The 12,609-nt window shown below is 39.8% G+C and overlaps 1 protein-coding gene across 8 annotated transcripts in view; it reads right to left on the reverse strand.

The window, feature by feature from the left end:
- Positions 1–12,609, reverse strand: part of TBC1D4 (TBC1 domain family member 4) — a 159,255-nt gene that overhangs the window by 80,691 nt on the left and 65,955 nt on the right. The window contains exon 1 of one of the 8 annotated variants that reach the window (XM_073346887.1): positions 10,725–10,813. The exons of the other annotated variants lie outside the window; for them this stretch is intronic. Within the exon in view, the coding sequence (XP_073202988.1) occupies positions 10,725–10,736 (12 nt within the window). The 5' untranslated portion in view covers positions 10,737–10,813. Of the gene's footprint in view, positions 1–10,724; positions 10,814–12,609 lie in introns of those variants that run through there. 8 annotated transcript variants of the gene reach the window in all.

Below are 12,609 nucleotides of genomic sequence, written 5' to 3' on the forward strand. Positions count from 1 at the left end.
AGGCACTGAATGTCAACCTAGCTGGATTTTAGAGCTTTTCTTTCACTTAGTCTGGGCAGCAAGCTTTCTTCAACAAAAACTATTAAGTGGTGGTTAGCAAAAGCATTACTGACCACAAAACAAGAAATCCTCAGAATAGAACTATTCTAAAATTTATTCCAAACCCAATCATTAGCATTAAAACCAGATGACAAAACAAGGAGTAATGGTCTCAAGTTGCGGTGGGGGAGGTTTAGGTTGGATATTAGGAAAAACTTTTTCACTAGAGGATGGTGAAACACTGGAATGCGTTACCTAGGGAGGTGGTGGAATCTCCTTCCTTAGAAGTTTTTAAGGTCAGGCTTGACAAAGCCCTGGCTGGGATGATTTAGTTGGGGATTGGTCCTGCTTTGAGCAGGGGGTTGGACTAGATGACCTCCTGAGGTCCCTTCCCACCCTGATAGTCTATGATTCTATGATTCAGACATGCTATAACATTTTCTCTTCTGGGATCTAGCTTTATGGCATATGTTTCAGGTGTTTGTGCTAACTGAGATCTCTGGGTGTTGTTCACGTTCAAAGGCGAGATTATTAACATTAGCTGATAAAAGTGGAACTCAAGCATGCATGCCTTTGAGTTACAGCTGTGACAATGCCCAGAGGGGCCAATAAACAAGAGCAAGACTTTTTTGTGATTTGATGTAGTTAAGACAATTACACAGACAGCCACCAATACACACACTGCAGGACACTGAACTTGTAGCCAAGTAGGAAAAAGACCTACAGGGCTTAATTAACTGGGTTTCTAATACTTTACTCCTTTACCGTACTTGGCATAGGCCATGTGTGTTCTAGTATCTGCTTCTTTCACAAGTCTCAGGGATCTGGGTCTCGCCCAACACAATTCCTAGGGGAGCGTTACTCTCATTCTCTAGCTAGCTTCTTAAAGGAAGTTACAAAAAACCATCAACTGAGTTCAACAGTTTGACAGTATTACTGTATGCAGTGTTGTTGCAGCAGCGTCAGTTCCAGGATATTAGAAAGACAAGGTGGGTGAGGTGCATCTTTTATTGGACCAACATCTTTTGACGAGAGAGATAAGCTTTCTAGGAGCTCTGTGTAAGCTCAAAAGCTTGTCTCTCTCACCAACAGATGTTGGTCCAAATAAAAGATATCACCTCACCTACCTTGTCTCTAATGCTGAACATTAATCAAACAAACCAACAATACTGAATAAATCTTCAGCCGTAAATGATGCCAACTGGAAAGCGAAAGTCAAAGAGATAGAAGAAATAAGGTTAAGTCTAAGAAATAAAAGGAGCATAAAGATTCAGATTCTGCAGAAGGAACGTGATGTGTTTGACAGCCATGGTCTAGATCAATGCTAAATAACAGCAGTTTTCTGCTTATTAGTCAGATGCCACAAAATGCACATCAAGGTAAATTCTAAGCACTTTACAGAATTCCTCCTCCACACACATACTCCTGAAAACTACTACTTTTTGAAGGTTGCAAACTAGCTTGAGTTCTTGCAAAAAAAATTTCATGGCTCTATGCTGTATCAGAGAGCAAAACTGTGTTTCACTACCAAGAGACAGAGACTTATTTTCCCAACACCATCTCCCCAACTGTTTTTGTTTTGTAAGTGACTAACAAGTTTTAATTTGTTCTTTGGCCTATTCTGTATTTGTCCATAAAAGACAAATATGCTGTGTTCATTGACTTTATTGGGATCCATGATCCTTTCATAGCCTGTCACAGTACTTTAAATTAGATGCCAGATCTGTCAGCACCTGTAGCATTAACTATCCCAGGATCTTCCTACCAAACATGTGATGATTCAGAGATTCAGCATGTGTTAGCATCATGAATAGCCTGACTTAGGACTGCCTAAGGATGCAACTATGATGGGTTTGGTCACAGAAACATGCTGAAACTACCTCTGAGCACGTTTTCCCTGCCAGCCTGGGATTCCAGAACCCTGCCTTGTCGAGCCAGACATGCTACTTCACTGCAACACAGACCCAGGTCTGGTTCCCGCCCTCAATGCTGCAGACTTTAACCAAAAACTGCTCAGCAAATCACCTGTCTTCAGCACCCAGACACTCAGTTCCTAATGGACGCCAAACCCCAAATAAATCTGTTCTACTCTGTATAAAGCTTATACAGGATAAACTCAAATGGTCTGCCCTCTATAACACTGATAGAGACATATGCACAGCTGTTTGCTCCCCCAGGTATTAATCACTTACTCTGGGTTTACTAATAAACAAAAGTGATTTTATTAAGTATAAAAAGTAGGATTTAAGTGGTTTCAAGTAATAACAGATAGAACAAAGTAAGTTACCAAGCAAAATAAAACAAAAATGTATTAGGCTTAGATTTGCGTGTTAAGAAACTGAATGCAGGTAAATCTCACCCTCAGAGATGTTCCACTAAGCTTCTTTCACAGACTAGACTCCTTCTTAGGCTGCGCCCAATCCTTTCCCTTGGTACAGTTCTTGTTCGTTCCAGCTTAGGTGGTAACTAGGGGATTCCTCATGACTGGCAGCCCCCTTTGTTCTGTTCCACCCCCTTTTATATCTTTGGCACAAGGTAGGAATCCTTTGTCTCTCTCTGGGTTTTCATCCTTCCTTCTAAATGGAAAGGCACCAAGTTTAAGATGGATTCCAGTATCATATAACATGTTCACATGTCCAGTGAGACTTCTTTACTCACTGGCTGGCACCCATATATACAGGAAGGCTTACAAGTAAACAGAGACAATTACAACCAACTGTCCTGTCCTAGTTAATGGGAGCCATCAAGATTTCAAGCCACCATTAATGGCCCACACTTCGCATAGTTACAATAGGACTTCAGAGTAATACTTTGTATTTCTAGCTTCAGATACAAGAATGCTACATTCATACAAATAGGATGAACACACTCAGTAGATTATAAGCTTTGTAATGATACCTTACAAGAGACCTTTTGCATAAAGCATATTCTAGTTACATTATATTCATATTCCAAAGCGTATTTTCATTAAGCATATAGAGTGCAATGTGACAGCAACATGGCTTGGGGCTTTAGATGGTATCTCTTCTGAAGCTAACCAGGATGAGGGGAATTTTCTGTTTTTCCCCCATCACTCAGTAGAAGAAAAGTCAGAAGTTTGCCCATATTGCCTTAGTATACATTAATGATTGCAAGTGGACATTTTTCACCTTTTACATACCATGGTCATGGGACTGTAAGAGGACATATTGGCACCTTAGGACTTGACTATTGAATTTTAAGAAGTATTTGCCTAATCTTCCGTTCTCTAACAAGCTACATTTTCATGTCCCAAAGCAGTACTGTGCAGACTCCTGATTTTATCTGCTATGTTGGAATACAGTATGTTTTAGTCATGCACTTCATTTCCACCACACTTTGCTCTTGCAGCCTTTTGAAAAAGCAGCAAATATTTCCTCCAGAGATAAGCAGCGACTGTGATTATCCATGTTAAGCCATATTGCTATGTCCTGGCTGTTAGAGTACTGGGGCGTATACGTTGCCATACTTTTCCACCTTGTCAGCAGCAATTTTGTTGTTGCTGCTAGATTCCCAGAAGGAAAAGAAAAAAAAACAAAACCAAATTTCATCGGTTTCACTCTCCCCAAAAAGAAACCAAATAAACCAATCAGCAAAAACCTCCACTTGAGCACCTACTCCTTTGCTAAGATAAAGTAAATGGAATCCCCAGGAACAAAAAATCTGCAGGCATGTTGACTGAGGCAGCTACCGGATTGACCAATTTGTAGGACCAAAGGCCACTTTTGACATCAACTGATCTGGTATGTGGCTTGTCCAGATTAATTCAAGAGAAAGGCACTTACTGATTCACAATCAGACACGTACACATTTTATTAAGGATCATTTGAAAAAAAACCTCAAAGGAATAAAAATTCCTAGTTCGCGGATAATTGAGCCTTGGGGCTTAAATTAATATCAGATTAATATTTGTCCATTGTATTGAAATATGAAGCACTCTAAGTGCAGCAACGTAAGATTAGGAGTATATCAACTTGAAAGTCTTGTATGAGCTCTTCTCCTAGATTCTTCCATCACTACAACCATGACTGTTGGCTCTACAAACGGACTCAATTCTTAATGACAGTACTGTGAGTTTCTGGAACTCCCTTTCTTCCATTCACTGACTGCTTCCTGATGAGGAGCACACAGACCAAAACTTGTCAGACCATTAGCCCCTGCCAAATTACACAGATGCTGGACTAGGTTGACAGAACTGTCCCTCATTAAAGAGAATGCAGTTTAGGTGTCTGTCAGGAGGGCAGGAAACTATTGTGAAACATTTTTCGGCATGGAACACGGGCTACAGAAAAACAAAACACATCAAGCCTTACAGAAATTAGGGATGAAAGTGGGTGCCATGATCGGCCGAACCTGTGGAAGTGGCAGGTAAACAAACTGGCCCAGCCTGCCAGGGGCTTTCCCTGAACAAAGTGGCGGAACAAGTTTGGGAAACACTGGTCTAGTGGTTTAAAAAACAAACAAACGAACAAAACAGTCAAACATTCATGGGTTCTGTTCCCAGTTCTACTGTCTTACATCTTCATAATATGGGGGAGGGGGGGATAAAAACTTCACAAATGAATTTGCCATCATAATATAGTTGCTGCAAAGAGATGTTTGTAAGACTCAACAGTTGTAAAGCACTTTTGAGATTCACGTGACAGGTGCTCTGTGCATGTACAAAATATTATTCCAAGGGTGTGAAAGTAGCAAAAACTTAAGTTCTCAGATTTTTACAAAAATAGAGTACAACACCACAAGATGAAATGCCTCATGAGAGGTGCTAAAATATAATCCCTGTGCTAAAATTAGTACTTCTGAAAAGAAAAAGATAATCATCAGTGGGTTGTAGCTGTAATGACAGAGTAACTTTGCACTCTTTCAAAATAAAGATTTTGCAAAAAAGAGTGCTAAGCCAACTTCTTAGCTGGTTAGTGCTCAGCTGTTCTGAAAATAAGGCATAGATTTAGGTGGCTAAAAGGATTCAGAAGCCTTGTTTTAGGCATCTGGGTATGAAAGATTTTAGTCCTTAATAGTTCCGATAGTCACAAAGTTTTGATCTGTCATCATCTGCATCATGGCTAAAGTATTAACAGGGCACAAGAACAGAGGGGCTGAGGAATATGAAATAAAATAGAAGTGAAATATGTACATTGTTAAAAAATCTTCTGTATCCAGACCTGAACACTGATCTGATTCAGGCCCTGTGCTACCTGTTGTTGTTGCCTCCAACTAGCATTTCTATTTGCTTCTTTTTCGGCAATTACCCTACAGAAGTGGTATGAAATGGAGACTGCAAGCATCACATGCTGTTAAAGTCAGAATACTGGGCTATTATTTCAATTGTAAAAAGATAAATTTCCAGTAAATTATTAGACAGCAGACTACCCACAGAGGGCGGTCACTCTGGCAGGGAGCCTTTCTAGACTTTCCTTAAGATTAATTCCTAACTATGCTCATTTACTTGTTGCAGGTTCCTGATTGGTTGGGTTAAGAATTTCCCATGAAGATGTGGAAGATTTACCACACACACACTTTCCTAGTAAAATTCAGGATGCCGAATTCCCACACTCCAGTGTCCATGAGAAAGTTCCATGTTAGACCAGGTTATCAGACCCTTTCTGATTTCTATTGAGAAATAACCAAGTTTTGTAAATTTCTACATTATGATTTAAACAAAGAATTATTTTGGTGTGTTATCACATACAGTATATGAGATCTGTCTATGACACGTTCTGCTATGGAAAGCCAATATATTTCTTTTATGATTTATAAACATTCTGTTCTTTCCATTTATCCTCTAGGAAAGAAAGAAACATCAGATCTGGGTTTTGAGACGTTATTTATGTACTTAAACAAGAATTAGTTTCTTCCCTCCCCTCCCCAAACAGTACTTATTTATATTTTATAACCTTTAATAAACGTGTCTTTGAACTTTCTGGTATTTCACAGTAATGGTCATTTACATCCAGGCTAATGGGAAACAAAGTTGACAAATCTTTTAACTAGGAATTTTATTTTATTTTTTTAATTAAAAAAAGACAGACAGAGAGAAAAAATCCTCCCAAATGAACATCACTCTTACTTTGAAAGAATTTACCTTTAGACATGAGAGTTTCTCATTTGTAGCCCAACAGAAAAATTCTGAAAATCAGACTTGAGAGAAGTTGCCAGGTGGCAACTTCTCTAATGTTTCAGTATGACTCACTTTGAGGAATTTTAATATTTCTGGATACAAATTCTTATATTTATAGTTGGACAAAACATGGTTCCCTGGTTTGTCAACTTTTACTGGGTTATGTTAATACCTATACATCTAAGCCATCTGGGTTAATAACCTGCTAAATAATATTTAGTTGAGGTACCAGTGTATATGACTCAGAGATTTTTTGAATACTTGATTTTTGTAGTTTTTAAATCTTCCACCTTTGCCAAATGAGCATCAAGGAAATACAGCCAAATACTATGTTCTTTTGTTTATTTTGTTACCATGGTACATAATATTAACATTTTATTTTCACTGCCTTGTTCTGCATGATTTTAGCATACAAAATAGTAAATTGAGCTTAAATTTAAAAGAATGATATTTTACAATTTCTTCTAATATTTATGTAATTGTAATATTATGTAATTGTACTTCACACTCAGTAGTTTAATAAAAATAATAATAAAAAAAAAATCAACCATTGCCTCCCACCTCCAATTATTTGGCTGGAAATTATTACTAGCTCCAATAGAAGTTCTACCTTAAAATGGGGCTTGCAGGTGAAAGGGAGAATACAGACTGCTATTTAGAAGTAGATCACTTTACAAGTCCTGTATAAAGGCCAGCTTTTCAAAATCTGCTTCAAAAAAACTGTTGATTAAATTCTGCAAGGTTATTTTTTGAGTAAGCATTTACAGAGAGATGTCATTGCAAGGTTTTCCCTACGCAAAAACTTGATGTAAAACTACGGCCATGTAAACCAAAGGCTGCTTTGAAAAACTTCCCTGAAACACTAGTTTCAAAATCTGAATTATAGTATCTAAAGATTTTGAGATTAACGTCACACTGAACACTGGAAAGATCTGTTCTACATTGCACAAGAGGCCCCTTTCACCATTCCTTTAAGAACAAAGGTGTATTTATTACTTCACCACTTATCTGAACTCTACACTCCATTTTCTAGCAAAACATGCACTGCTGTTGTGCGATAAGGAACCCAGCACCAAACTGTGAACCTGTTGACTGAACAACTTTAAACCCTCCAGGCAACACAGGAATACAAGCTGTTCTTTTAAACTAATAAATGCTGGTTAAACTCAAAATAAAGAAAACAAAAACCAATACACAGAGCTGAGAAGGTAACTCACCATATTCCTTGGCTCTCTAGTTCAGGGATGACAATTTGCAAACAATTTCTGCCTACTATGCCTGGCGTGTATTGATGTGTGTCTCCTAATAACTTCAGGAAGAGATATTTAAAGTTTCTCATTTAAATGAATAGTCTAGCATAACTGCATGCAAGAAAGAAGACAGTCAAGAAGAGGGAAGTAAACTCCTCCAAGATCAATTTACTCCCAAACCTTCAACCCAAGAACAACAGCACAAATGAAACCAACATAGGGAAATTAAGTTGTACTGCCACAGACCACCTACCCTTTACCTTGCCATTTCACCATTGCCATCCATCCCATCCTCAATCAACTTTCAAAATCAAAGCAGTTAAAGAAGCTAGGAAAATAAGATGTAGGACAAACATTTTAAGAGAGCCTAAGTACCTTTAGCAGCCCAAATCCCATTTTCAAAAGTGAGGTAAGCCTTTGGAAGCTTACATGTGACTGCGGCAGCGGGACTTAGGATCTTAAATGCCTACATCACTTTCAAAAATGGGAATTATGTTTTTTGAAAATTTTAACCATATCTTTTCTGCTTTAAAATATTTGTAAGCCCTCCAGTCCTCAAATATAGAGCCATTTTTTTAAAAACTAACAGTGACATCCATTCACTATTATTCATTCTTCTCAATATTATTTAATTTATCGAATCTCTGTTTTTGGGGAAGAATGAGACCACTGCAGCAAGGCAAATCTGAAAATAAAGTCCAGAGTACTCACATTTCCTTACCTGCCTCCAATCTGGTTTTAAGCCTCAATATATAGAGAGGCTACACCTGTCTCCTTTTAGTGATGGACAAAGATTAAGTATCCCTATGGTTTCCTTTTAGCTCTGTGACATACCTTTGTTATGACAGGTTTCAGAGTAACAGCCGTGTTAGTCTGTATTCGCAAAAAGAAAAGGAGTACTTGTGGCACCTTAGAGACTAACCAATTTATTTGAGCATGAGCTTTCGTGAGCTACAGCTCACTTCATCAGATACCTTTGTTATGGTTGACCATCAGACATGTCTGTCAGCTACTCTGTTTGGCTTGGCCCATGAAACCCCCATCCTCTAATTATCTAATGCAGAATGCAACAACCCGACAGCTACTTAAAAGTGCTTCTTGCAAAGTTACCCTACACTTGTGCTCTATGAACAGTGCAGTATTGCTAAGGCTGCTGATTTGTTTCTAGGTGCACTTCAGTGTTGGTTGTGCTCTATGCTTTGGATCCTAGCTCACTTTTGGCCTCACTCCTCACATTTTATGTTGACATTTGTGATCATTTGAAATGCTTGAACTAATACTAGCCCCCATATTTAAACAGTTTGGCACTGGCAGTGAGGTGTTTTGTGACTTCTCCAAAACTGGGGAAAAAAACAAAAACAAACAAACAACCACAATCGTCTCCCCATCCCCTTGCCTAACAGCCTCCAGATCCACTGTCCTTCAGTACCTACCTCAAGTCTATCTGTTTACTAAGGATTTTACCAAGAGTGGGTTAGAGCTTAATGAGTTCTTGGGCTGGTTATTTTGTTTTATTAATTCACATGGTTTTTGCTCGTGTGTGTCCTGAAATACTGTTTGGTATGTGTATTTTATGAATAGAGATGTTAAATATGTTACATATCTATCCAGAATTTTATCCTTTGATGAAGAGCAACAAAAAACTGGACTTACTCATCATTTTAAGAAGTATTATATTCATGGATATAAATTAGCAATTGTGGATGGTTCATTACACAAAGTAAAACTATTTCCCCATGTTTATCCCCCTGCTGTTCCTCAGACGTTCTTGTCAACTGCTGGAAATGGCCCACCTTGATTATCACAAAAAAAGGTGTCGTTCCCCCCCCCCCGCTCTCCTGCTGGTAATAGCTCACCTTATCTGATCACTCTCCTTACAGTGTGTATGGTAACACCCACTGTTTCATGTTCTCTGTGTATATAAATCTCCCCACTGTATTTTCCACTGACTGCATCTGATGAAGTGATCACGAAAGCTTATGCTCAAATAAATTTCTCAGTCTCTAAGGTGCCACAAGTACTCCTTTTCTTCTTCCTCAGTAAGAAATTGAAACCTTTAATTCATAATCAATCTCTTCCAATGGCGTTTAAAAATTAACTACAATTAACACTTCCCAGTGCACGTGTTTTCCTAAAGGATATTCTGTTAGGAGGCTATGAAGAAGGAACAAAGGATGGAAGATTCTGCTCCCTTTGGGAGAGATCATTGCCTGTTTGTGGCAGAGAGGGGAAGATGTACAAGCACCCCAGTACTACGGTAACAGGCACTTTACCGATGAATGAAGCCATTTCTCTCCACACATTCCCTGCCCAAGAAAAATCTAGTTTAAGTTTATAAAAGTAGCCTTTTGAATTAGTCTAACATCGACAGTAGAATTTTGTAAACAGGGAAGGATGAACACCTAAGTGCAATACATAATGGGGCTTGCTTACCAACCAGAGCCTTGATCCTGACGTTGGATTTGTGTGAAAAGGACACTTGTTCAAATATGCTCAGCTGACTAGTAATAATCTGCCAGTGCAGCTCCGATCGTAGCACCAAAACAGAGTTTAAACCTCTTCTGCAGTTTTTTGTTTGTTTGTTTTGTTTTTTTTAAAAACAGGAGGCATTTTACTGCTTCAAAGGAATTCTTTACTTTACCAGAGCCAGAAGAGGATGTGTTGTGCCCATGCTGAGTTGTGGTTCCAGGCATGTAAGAGATCAAAAAAGGACTCAAGAGTTTACTCAAGAACTTGACAAGATGAAGTACTTTTCTAGGTTATAGAGAGAGGTCTTCTTGTTAAGCAAGAAGTTTAGCAACTACTTTGGAACACAAAGGCATTTTATCTTTCCAACTAAGCTCTCAACACTTCTATACTTGCTTTACCAGAGCACATCAAACAATTTAAGGCAAATCAGTAAAAACATCCAGTTCTCCCCACCTCATTTGGTTTTTTAATATAAAGAAAGAAAGAGTTAAGTTTTTTTGATATCCAAGCTGACATTAAGTGACGTACCAATTTTATTCTGTTGTTAAGGAGAGACAGCTAATTATTTCTGAATGTGGTATTATATGCAAGTTTATTCTATAATATACCAATAGTTCTACTAGATATAATCAAGCTATAACATAAGCTTTCATATTTTCCCCTCTGTCTTCTTCCCTCTCCCAAATATATTTGATTCTCCCTGTTTTCTGTAGTTTAACTACTGTATTCTGCTTTAAAATAAAGATCACAGAAAAATTAAACAGTAGCGAATTATTTTCTTCCATTCCACCCACCAATTCAATTCCTTTGTGCCAAACAGTTTAAGTTACCTTTTGTTTCATGTCAAGGTTTCCTCAGGCACCATAGCTCTTTCCAAGCTGCAACAGCTCAGACAAGATGGCTCTCGAGTCCAGTTTAGGATTATTATAAATCTTAAAAAAAGAGTTTACAAATCACTCACTGGGGATTACAATTTAAAAACCAAAAACAAACACCACCACTCACAAAGTCAGAGATGTGGGTCAAGAGATATGCCATACCTCAGAGATTGCAGTGATGCAGAAAGCCAACATCAAAGTCAGCATGTTTTATGCAAGCCTGACTCAGTTTGTGCAAAAACTACTCAAAACATTGGAGATGCAAGTCGGAACAGTAACTAGAAAGACAGCAATAAAACACACACTGTTTCCAGAAAGGATTCACTGTAAAATGGCACCTGAAATACCTGCCAAATATTTTCTCCCTGAATGCTTAAATATACTTCCAGAAAGTATAGTTCTCCAAGTTCCTACACATAACCTTAAACAAGGACATACTATTGTACTACAACCTCTCCAACTGGGAAGCTATCATAACACTTTTCAGAGTAACAGCCGTGTTAGTCTGTATTCGCAAAAAGAAAAGGAGTACTTGTGGCATCTTAGAGACTAACCAATTTATTTGAGCATAAGCTTTCGTGAGCTACAGCTCACTTCATCGGAAGTGAGCTGTAACTCACAAAAGCTTATGCTCAAATAAATTGGTTAGTCTCTAAGGTGCCACAAGTACTCCTTTTCTTTTATCATAACACTGTAGCTAACACTTTTGAATATATGGACTATTAAAAAGACTACAGGTATGTTTGTGATATAAACAGCATTCATTTGGATCAGTGTGATATACGTGAGGTGACTGTTGCCCCCTTACTAACATTCAGTGGGAGTGTTTTGGTTGGCGAGCTCCCAGTACTAAAAGGGGAAGGGTCTATGGGAAATCAGGACCCTGAGACTGACAGCCCCCAGGAACAATGGGGAAGAGGCCAATGCTCCAGGTCAGCCTGAATGACAGGGCGGGCAGGCTAATCAGAGTCAGAAGGCCAGGGAGGTCCCGTCCTCTATGTGAGCTGGATTTGCCTGGGTCACACAGAGTGGGGCCGAGCTAAGGAGAAAGCAGGGGCCCAAGGTAAGCTGGGGAGCAGAGCTGTGCCAGATCCAGAGGGACCAGAAAAGCAGCCCAGAGAGAGCAGACCCTGTCCTGGGAGCAGAGCTGCAGCAACCAGAGTCAGAGGGGCCAGAAAAGCAGCCCACGAAGCAGGTCAGTGCTGGGAGCAGAGTCACAGAAGCAGCCTGCAGAGGAGACCTGCCTGTCCTGGAAGCAGAGCTGTAGCAACCAGACCCAGAGGGGCCAAAGAAGCAGCCCAGGGAGCTGGAGGCAGAGCAGCAGTGGTGAAGCTGGGGCTGGAGCAGTCCGGAGCTGGGTGTGGTGAGCAGCTGGGGAGAGCGAGGGGGACCCTGGGCAGCGGGCCCAGCACAGGGAGACGCCTCAGCCAAGAGCCTCTGCAGGCCAGGCTTGGATCCTAACCCCAACAGGGCGGGGGCGACACTGGGAAGAAGGGTCCTACCACTTAGAGCCTGGTGGTGGCCACACACTCTAAGAGCAAGTGTCCAACCCACAGCATCCCTGCAGCACAGCCAGGGCCTGAGAAGAAGGCCTGGGACTTACAAGGAACAGACGGTGAATTGCCCTGACATTCCAGAGACACCGTTTGTGATGTTCCCTGCCACAGAGTGGGTTGATGTGTTTCTTTTAACCTTTCCCATTTTTCCTTTTTAAAATTAATTGTTGATTAAATAACTTACATTTGCTTTAACTTGTATGTAATGGTCAGTGGGTCAGAGAAGTGCCCAGTGCAGAGAGAGTACCCCGGAGTGGGGACACCCTAGCCCCTGTCCTACG

Source organism: Lepidochelys kempii, chromosome 1 (assembly GCF_965140285.1).
Source record: "Lepidochelys kempii isolate rLepKem1 chromosome 1, rLepKem1.hap1, whole genome shotgun sequence".
NCBI lineage: Eukaryota > Metazoa > Chordata > Testudines > Cheloniidae > Lepidochelys > Lepidochelys kempii.